Below are 10,618 nucleotides of genomic sequence, written 5' to 3' on the forward strand. Positions count from 1 at the left end.
TGCCATTTTTTTATATTTTAGAGTTGTGCTGTGACATTTTTATTCACCAGTGTTAGACATCCATGTAATATGTAACATCTACAATAGAAATGAAATTTCTACTCAATTTATTTTGAAAGTTACAGCTATTTTAATATTTGACATTTTTGGGCAAAAATGGAAAAAAACCACGATAAACACATTTTTAACCCCAAATAACTCATAAATTACACAGTAACGTGCAACTTTTGAAAGTGGGAAATGTTATATTATTGATCAGTGATATAATAGCTATATTTTCATGTATAAACCATCCTCTACCCAGAAAGGGGAACGAAAACTACTTTCTGAAGCACTTAGCAAGCCTTGTCCCATGGTCTAATACTAATAATGAAAACATCGCTGAACATTTTCTGAAAAAAAATAACAATACATTTGGTTTAAGCATCACGTAGGATATGACACAACCCCTATAACTATCGAGTTTTTACGGTACATCATCGTTGCTTCCTATTGTTTGTAACAAATCGTGACAATAGAAAAGATTACGTGTCTGCATTAATTGTGTAAGGATTCGAGGTTAATCATCCGCCCTGCCCTCGTCTAGAATTACCGACTGAAAGCATAGGAAATCGCAAACAAGAACTGGATATCATATTATTTATTCAATGAAGGCAGTTTTTCATCTGTAAGTCACGATCACGCATAAATACCTTCATGAGAAAGTAGGACACGTATCACTAGGATCTCCAATATGCATGCTCGTCCGTCAGGGCACAGTTCGTTTACTCCTATATGTTTGTACATTCATAGAATGACCTTTGAATGTGTTGGGCACGAAAACTCATACCCCGTAACTTGAGGTCATATTATTAGTTATGTTTGTTAAAAGGAGGTCAAAGGAACCGTGCCTTAGAGAACGTATTGGCTCATACTGATAGCATCTGTTTCATATCAGTCAAGATCTACATACAGCAAATCTTTGAAATCGCATTGCGCTGTTCCATTTGCGAGTTGTACTCCTGGTAAAAGATAATGACTGTTTTGTTGCTTACCGTTGCTTCTTTTGCCCCTCCATCAATCACTTGCATTATTTGTTGTTATTGTATGTTGTTGCCACACCAATATTGCGGATGTGGATATACCTATGAACAAATAAAAATAAAGAGGATAATCGACATGATCAGTCATGTCAATGCAACCATCACCCCGGGACATCACATAACCGCCATCTTGCCGGTAACTTCAAAGGATACAATCAGTGCAGCTGTTGCACCTGGTCATACATTCCACGCATACCATTTTATAAGCAGGTGTATACATTGTTACTCAGGAATTTCAATTTTTACTATATTGGTAAAAGATGGTTGGCTGATTACACTGAGCTGTTTGGCGGTTTGTTTGAGCGTTTTAAACGGCAACAGAAATCCAACTGTCGTTGGATTGGGGTTAAATTAATCAAATGTGACGTTAAAGGCTTATCAGTGATCCCAGCGAAAGTGTCAATCTGTGTATAAATTTCCTAAAAGAGACGGATAAGTCATTAAAATTGTTATAATGTATTTTTGCAATGAAAAATGTGTCAAAAAGAGGAAAACAGCAGTATTGACAAAGTTGAAGGCCCATTCAAATACTTGTAGCTAATTTAGACAAATAATACAGATCCATGTAAAATGTTTAATTTTTTCTTTAATACAACTTTCAGCTTAACCACTAGCAGGCGATGTTAGCACATCTTTGACAGTAACAAAGGTGACAAAATCTGAATGTTGATGATTTTTACGATCCTCCGGATCAGCAAATTACTGAATAGGCCTTTAAAGGAATCCATACAACTTTAACTTGAACGGTTTGTTTGTTTGTTTGCTTGTGTCTGCATAAGAGAACAACAACAAATAATATTATTTTTTCTACTGTTCCAGGAGGGAATGAAATTGAAAGTGTTTTTATGGGGTGTATAGGTTTTGTCTAGAACAGCCCAATAATATTAGCTTGAATTGTGATTTGCGATCTATTCCCAATATGATGACAACGTTATGATGTCTATGGCATTTAATGTGATTGCATCGCTTCAATAATTTCCCTTCATTCGTATTGCTTCAACACTGTAACTAAATATCGCGTTAATCGCGAGCAGTGCTATAAAATATGCTAAGAAAATGATAAAACATGATAATTTTTAATAACTTATCGGTAATTCGGGGGCAATCTTTGGAGGGTTTGTAAGTTATTCATGAATTAAACACTGCACTATGACACGTATTTTGTCGTAGTTTCTCGTACAACTACATATATTATTTTACCCGAAGTAGAGGACCAGTGCTGAGGTCCAGAAAATACAATACCCGATTATACAGCAGCTGCTTGATTCAAAAATAAAGTTAGGCAAGCAGGCAACACATTGATTCATTACCAATACCATGATTACTAGGCATAAAAACTGAAATATATCAAAATTATATCAATGCCATATGCCACGCAAATGGCGAATGTATCCGATAGATTCTAAAAATAGTTGAAGTCATACGGTATTTGAAGTAATATGTTACCAATACTAGATATTCGATTCATTTGATAGAAACATTCATGTTTGGTTAAGAGTCCATTTGCAGTCTTAATTTGAGAAACTTGTACTTTTTATTGTCTCGTTCAAGACGTTGTGGTTTTTGCAATCGTGCGTCAAAGAACAAGGAAAACAATGCATCTTTATTCTGACACAAAGAACCCATTTTACATTTAAACACGAGTCATCCGATTATATTGAATTTCATACATAGAACATACTTAAGATATATGAGTCAAGAGATCATGATTCATGAATGTGTAGTAGGGTATTCAATCATGTATAGCTCTAAAATGGAAACTATGCTGATTTGACGTCAATGACGAACTTATGAAAAGTCACTAATTGTCATACGACTCATTTTTTATCAAGGCTAGTCTACATTTAGTTTTTGTGTCTGTCACAGTAGAGTAATATTTAAATTGATTTTTAACATCAGCGATTGCTTGCAACCAATAAGCGTCAACATACTTTTATTTGTAACAAAAGACAGTCTTTCTCATTGGTTAGTTTCCAAATCATTGCTCTTTGCTAGCGACTGAATTGAACTTTGATATTATAAATCGGAGTCTGGAAAGACGACATTGCTAGTACATTCGACATCGATGAAATTTATGATGACAAACTGCGTGATCATACACAATTTTAATATACATAAAATTGATTGTTTTCTTTTTGCTTAAGGTTTATATGATGATCTTATAATGCGCAGAACATGGTGTGCAGCATTATTTTGTACAATGGGGTTTTAGCTTTTAATATCAAGGTCATTCATAACTCGCATTGGTTTGCGTTGTAACATTTTGAATTGACCTCTCTCATTTCACTGTAAAACATTAATAATAAAACTAAATAATAAAAAGGAGCAAACTGAATGTTTATTTTGAAATCAAAAATTCTATTCATTTTCATACGACAACTTTGCGTAATCCAATCAGTATGGATGCAAATACAAATTTTGGCCCAATTTCCGAGTTCCCAGATACTACATTGAGTGATTGATACAAACCGCCCTCTGTTGTTAGTGTGATATATGACCAGCTTAATATCAAAGGTAACTTTGACATGTCAAACTAAACTTTGTTTTCTACTTTTGTTTTTATATATTTTTACAGAAAATCCAGAAGAAGATATATACGAGAAATCGGTAGAAATAGATGGTAAAAACTCAACGCTAAAAATCATCGACACGCCAGCATATGGACAAGTAAGTCTCGACTTTGTTTAGCAATAATCTATCCGCCTGCAAGTGGATACACAGTGGGGATACGGGCCAAAGTCCCACTGCTCTGTTTAAAATACCAGGATGAAATTGACGACACTGTGATGTGCGTCTTCCCCTACACACCTTTTTCAGATTCACCTTATAGCCACATTCGGCTCACTTTAGCAAAAAAGACATACATTTTTGCACACATTTGAACTGGTAAAGTGCGTGCGTTTTCACCTACGAACGAGGACACCCACTTGACATTTCACTTATAAACTACAGACACACACAAAAACGAGGACGTCCTCGTTTTTTAACGCTTGCAGAGGGCGCTATACAGCTCAAAATTGCATAGGGGGTAGGTCCCCAATGCCGGTAATATGTCGAGGTCCTCGGTTAGTCGATTAATTGTCATGTTTTCACACAAAAGTCCACGATTAGAATGTGAAAATTCAAATGTACAAGGTCCTCGGTTTTACTGTGAAAAGTTAGATGTCCTCGTTTGGCGGTGGATACGAGTAGGTGTGTGTTTGGATGTGCGTGAGTAGGATGATTTTGCAATTTTCTCCCATCTCCCTTGGAAATTTAGCTCGGTAAATTATAACTTAAAAACGATGTCACATGTAGCGAGTGATTACAATCAGCCCCCTATAATGTAACTTGATTATCTGAGACACCTTCAGAGAATTTCAACAAGTTTACACAGATTTAATTGGCAGTTTACAACAACATAACATTTACACTGACTATACAACAAACAGAAAGATAGCAATTCTTGCCCAAATAAGTCAAATTGGATTATATAACGATCAAAAATTGCTCCCCCCCTCCCTTTCGGCTCGCCAAATATTTCTTGCCCTAACACCAGGGCTCATAATTATTGCACAGCCCCTCAGATAGAGCTACACTTGGGTCGTGATGGGTCGTTATCGGACCAGGCTTAAGCAAAATGCTTGAAGTACATGAATTAAAGATAAAGAACAATGAAAAAAGCGCAGTCACTTATATATAGTGCGTTACGCACAAGCATAAATAGAAATCAAAACAAACACAAGGACACGCCCACATGCCAATACAAACTTCTTATTTCCATATTGACGTCAGAATATAGAGCACACTTTACGACTGACTTGCACAACTAACAGAGCGATACAAGAAGTCAAAAGTACAATGCGTCATTCATGACGAGATATGGTTTAACATGTTTAAGGTAAAATAGGTTAATTAACAGTCTGCGTCTAGATTTTCCATAAGTATTTACCATTTATCTAAGCTCCCACAATCCCTTGCACCCGTCCTCAGCATCAAAGTGAAAATGACTATTAAACTTCGTTTCGAGAACGTGGTATCAAAATGACACAATTTGCTTATTGTCGCTATGCATCATGGGGTATGTTTAAAATGGCGAATTTGAAAGCCAAGTAAACCATAGCTTGTATATATCTACTACATGTACTGGATGGTCTGTTTAATGTATTACACGCTCGTATGAACAACTTTCTAAAGATCAAGAGTTATTTCAAAGCAAGATCCCTTTCATTACGTCTACATGGATAGTTTGGTTAAAACAAATCACAAGTGATAAGCAAGAACGAATATTGAACTAATTCTCAAGGCACAAAAGCTCCTTACAGAGACAGACTGAGACGACCTACAACTCTTGTTTGGACCCTCACATACACAACCCCACACACCCCTTCAATAGAGCGATACCTATGTATATTGCAATTTGTAAATTCTCTTATTCAAATTAATTAAGGGTCACTGTGCATATTATTGAAGAGTACGTAAATATTCTTAGTATTATGTTTCTAATTTTCTACCAGAAAGCACGTGTATTGTGTACAAGATTGTACAACAAGATCAAGTATGTAATGCATCTCACGATTCTCACGTCTACATATATTGAATGCATAGTTCAACCGCTAATAAAAGCTAATAAGCGAGAGCTTCTTTACTAATCACCTAGATCCTACATTTCAACGTAAGAAACTACCATCCATTCCATTCCAATCCATTTCTCGCTCCGCGCTATAACGATTGAAGTATGTGCCCAACTTTCAGCCGACATATCCCCAATTCAAGTGGCTTTGAACCAACTTTAATGTAACTAAATACGCAACTTTTGTACTTGTTTTCCAACAGGAGACTTTTGAGAAGGATGAAGATAAGTACCTCTCGCAAGGAGACGTCTATATCTTGGTGTACTCTGTAACTGATAGACGAAGCTTTAAGAAAGCAAACGAGTTGCGGTTTAAGTTACAACGGACCAAAGAATCAGAAACGGTGCCAATTATTCTTGTAGGAAACAAAACAGATCTGGAAAGATCGAGAGAAGTGTCTTTTGCAGGTACGTACGTAACTAGGTCACTAGATGCGCACGTTGCTGAACAGTGGTAGTTTCCCGGGAAGTTTGCATTTCCCTCTCTAGTAGGCTCCACATCGATGTGAATACCAGATGTATTATATGTGACCTGCTACAACGAAATGAGTATAAAGGCGCAAGTTGGTAGTCACGTCCTAATTCAGCAGTCATATGGTTCCATAGCCAATTGTTTTCACGGTTTGTCGCCAGACGGTTTGTTTAGTGACGGAGGAATACAAATCGGCTGGGACCGAGACAAATTTCGTGGTAGCAGGTCACATATTCCATGTATTCTGGGTATGAGCGTGTCGTCCAGATGTAATATGTGAAGCTAATATATTCCTAGTATTTTACCTGAAGCACAAATTCGATTTCACATTGAATGTCATAATATTGTAACGACCATGTTGATGAACTTTAATCTGATTATCTGAATATCGGGAAAGTTTTCACATGGGTACGCGCTACTATGTAAGGAATGTGGTCCAGGTGCAATAGATGAAACCATTGTATTCCTGGTATATATATGCATACCTAAGCGCAAATACCGGGATAACAATACATTCAGCTGCTACGGTTAGAAATGTTGTCAAGGTGCAACAGCTGAAACTATTGTATGGAATACCGGAATCACCTGGGTATTAGCTGCTACGGTTGGAATGTTGTCCACAAGCAATATGTGAAATTATTCTATTCCCAGTATATGCCTGATAGCGAAATTTGATCTAAATACCAGAATTACAATATATTCACCTTGAGACTTCAATACCTGAATAAGCAATTTAAGCACGATGTACACATACTTGCAGTAAAATCATACGTCATCCACAAATATTACTGCATCATTAGATGTTGCTTTATGATCGATCACTTGTTTCACTCGTTTAGATAACATTGAAATGAAATCAAACTATAATATAATAAAAAAAACTCACGTTTTGCATTCTAAGAAGATCATTCAATTTTGAAAAAGAATCTTTTTTCAACAACATGTTGAAATCTCATTCTCATGAAATCATTCAAGGCATAGTTTTAGACATTGCACTGACATACAAAAGAATTTCCCAGAGGTCACTATCCGCATGTTATTGTCGTCAGAATACGATTTCGCAATGTCATAATATTGTAACGACCATGTTGATGCAGTTTACTGACGTAACGGTGTGCGACACATTATTACTTTTGCGTGATTAATTATTAGTCCTTATGTGTTTTTGTTTTTATTGCAACAGAGGGAAAACATTTCGCTGCCCTTTTCGACTGCAAGCTGATTGAAACGTCTGCACCAATATGCCATAATATCGACAAACTGTTCAACGGTGCAGTCAGGCAAGTCAGATTACATAAACAACGTTCCGAAGATGAAGACGCAACGAGCCACGGTAGCGCCGATTCTGGCGGGGATAAACATTGCAAACCAAGCCCGTCATTAAAGAAAAGACGACGATCATCCATGCTTCATAGAGCGCGGGGAGTACTGGAAAGAATTCTCAGACGAAAGAACTCTGATGAGCCACCAGGTTACAGAGCAAGATCCAAATCTTGTCATATTATGGAAGTTTTGTAAATAAACAATGTGCCTATTTTTTTAAACATGTTCATAAACTATGACGGGCATTGAACACATCTTTGTTTTATAATATTCTCTTAAAAGTGGTATCGTGGGATGCTCTTTAAAGTACACCGTCGTCTGTATCGGCAACTCTTCAAGACTTTTTTATGAATATTTATACTCGATAAGGTGCATCAAGATGTGTGCATACGTGTACAGCATAATGAATCAAATGCTCGTGTATAACGCCCATGCATTGTGTACGTTTTTTCGTCGTCTAACTTATACGATGTCCAAATTTGATTCGGCGGATCCTTGCTATTTAAGAGTACGTGTCGGTTTAGAAATAACAATTTTTACCCAACGCATACACATTTCTCATAAAGGACGTGTAACGAATCGTCATTAGTGTACACAGCGATCGTTCTTCTCTGAATCTTAGCCATTCAGTTTCGATGATGTCCTGGATTTGGACACTCAATCACATTATGTCCCTTTAAGAAAACGTCATTTCTCACTTTCTTTAAACAAGTTAAAACCAAACATTATGTTAATAACGCATTTCACCAAACAGTGCCTTGAGCAAAACACTTTTGACCACTATAATATTATTGTCAGGCTTAGGTCACTTTTTGGAATGCAGAATTTTAATTTTGTATATCATACCCATTTGGTAATATGCCCCTGCCTATATTAAAAACTACATCATGATCACTAGTGACCACAGTGAGCTGTGAAATGGAGAATTCCATAAGAAGCTCACACTTTTCAAGAGAATGTGACATGTTTTTAAATGGTACGTATATGTGACGATGCGTCGAAAATCCAGTCGAAACTTGAGAATTACTGAATTGAGGTTGATATAGTGACAGTGTTGCGAAATTCCTACCTTCTACATAGACACTTGGCCGTCAGCTCATCATGGCGAGGATATCTGGATGAGAAATTTGTCACGGTCTTTCCTTTTATAAAGATCCTACATGGTCAAACTGCTACTGTTTTGCATTAACGCTTTCTAATTGAGCTAACCTGAAATTGCACTGCGCAAGGAAATAACTGCATATTGTCTCGGTTACCCGTTACCCGGCCGCTAAAATACAAATTTTCACTATTTTTATGGTATACGTTTGTGTACATCTATTTTTGAGCACCCCTTCTAAATAATTCCAAGAGCTGCGTCATTATAGTACAGTGTATTTAGTACGGGATAATATGAAGATAAACAAGTTTCACACGTAAAGGTCACACTGCGACGGTAATTTGATGGATATTTCTGACAAATATTGTGACGAAAAGCTTGCTGCTTCATGAAGCTAATGTGAAAACAGATTTGGAGTGGTCACACACGGTAGCGTGATTCATGTGGCGTGATTGAGGAACAAGAGATGGGTATGGCATGTCAAATGTTCAGTAATTCGATAAATTTAGTTTATCACGCCAATCACTCATTACTTAGATGAACTACGTTTTTCGGGTTGATGAACAACGTTAATGAAAAACTGAATTTATGTGAGAAAAACTAAGTTTATGTGAGAGAACTAAGTTTATCAAAGTACTGAACACTTTACTTTCCATACATGTGTGAATTCGTGTAAAAACTACAATGATATGCAAATTATGTTGAGATCAATTTGAAGGGTTGATCAATTTGTTCAATATTTGCCCCAAGTTGGCCCAATGAGCCACTTTATTATCATTGTTACTATTTATCAAATTATTTGGGACAATTGTTTAACTTGCAAAATAGGCTAATTGAACGCCGATATGAAGTCTTAGAAGGAACAATGGATGAGATAAAAACAAAAATAGCCACCTATGTTACAAAAAAATCTTCCTTCAGTTTCCATAATCGACAATTTCAAAACTTACTGTTGCAATGGTAACCGTTTCCCTAGTTAAATTCTGTTAATCATTCCTATAACCTAATATGCATACCTTTAGAATTTTTGTATAATATATCATTTGAATTTGCCTATTCATTTAAGATGAATTATTTGGTAACAATTTATCATATCTGACTATTTATCACTTTCATTTTAAGAGAATTCTTGTACAAGTGCTTATCGTATAACGAAAGAAGAAAGAAACAGGACTGTATTATGTACGTAATTTGATACTCTATTGCTATAAAGGTGAAGAACCACGATTTGATTGTTTTCATTCTCGTTTGATATATATTGCAACATTTGTAAACTAAAAAACAGTAAAATGCCTGTCATGTGTTAGATGTCCAACGTTGACCTAAACCTAAATGGCAAAATTGCATATATTAGTCAACATTAGTCGTGAAACACGACCGCGAGATAATTATGGCAATTGTGTAACATTTTGAATAAGTTCAGGAATTTTTTTTGCAACACATTTTTAAGGTAACTTTGTAAATTTGCTATTTTCTACAACTTTGAGTAAAGTTATGCAACTTTGTGCAAGTTTTTAAAATTGTGCGTAATGTTAGTCAAGTTTGTGAAATTATTGAGCAATTTTGTGCATTTTTGCCAATTGAAGCCAACGTTGGCTATTCTACCTAAGTGACATGACGCCAGCTCACAATACAATGTATTTTATGCCAACGCTTGATTCGTGTTATTGTTATCACTACTAAAATAACACAATCACAATATAATTTGTACATTTATGTACTTTACTTAACATTTTTACATTATATTCTATATTGTATTATATAATCTCGGATATGTAATTGTTTGCAGCAGTGTATCGGCTAAAATATACATTGGCTTTAGATTTTTGAGCCCCAAATGGAATTGGGCGGCCGCCATTTTGTTTAAAAACAAATTCCCAGCGCTTATTAACATAGATATATATATGTTATTTTCTGTTGCCTGCATTTGACAATGGTATAGATATGTCATTGATACCATTGCCTGTATTTGATGAAACACAGTGACAAATTACACTTTTGGACGCATTTAAAAAAAAAAAAATTGTCAA

General features: G+C 35.8%; 1 protein-coding gene across 1 annotated transcript; it reads left to right on the forward strand.

Annotated features, from left to right (window-relative positions):
• The first annotated feature begins 3,575 nt into the window (after positions 1-3,575).
• Positions 3,576-8,889, forward strand: LOC140172704 (GTP-binding protein REM 1-like). Its single transcript, XM_072195835.1, has 3 exons — positions 3,576-3,749; positions 5,898-6,102; positions 7,350-8,889. Exons 1-3 carry the CDS (start codon positions 3,576-3,578, stop codon positions 7,682-7,684), a joined length of 714 nt encoding a protein of 237 aa, XP_072051936.1. The 3' UTR covers positions 7,685-8,889.
• Positions 8,890-10,618: the final 1,729 nt, after the last annotated feature.

The sequence above is a fragment of the Amphiura filiformis genome, chromosome 16, assembly GCF_039555335.1.
Source record: "Amphiura filiformis chromosome 16, Afil_fr2py, whole genome shotgun sequence".
Taxonomy (NCBI): domain Eukaryota; kingdom Metazoa; phylum Echinodermata; class Ophiuroidea; order Amphilepidida; family Amphiuridae; genus Amphiura; species Amphiura filiformis.

Excerpts from the sequence above, each read along its gene's own strand:
- LOC140172704 (XM_072195835.1), top strand. The coding sequence starts at position 3,576 with ATGACCAGCTTAATATCAAAGGTAACTTTGACATGTCAAACTAAACTT. Across the intron at positions 3,750-5,897 it reads ACACGCCAGCATATGGACAA|GAGACTTTTGAGAAGGATGA; the intron begins GTAAGTCTCGAC and ends GTTTTCCAACAG. Across the intron at positions 6,103-7,349 it reads GAGAGAAGTGTCTTTTGCAG|AGGGAAAACATTTCGCTGCC; the intron begins GTACGTACGTAA and ends TTATTGCAACAG.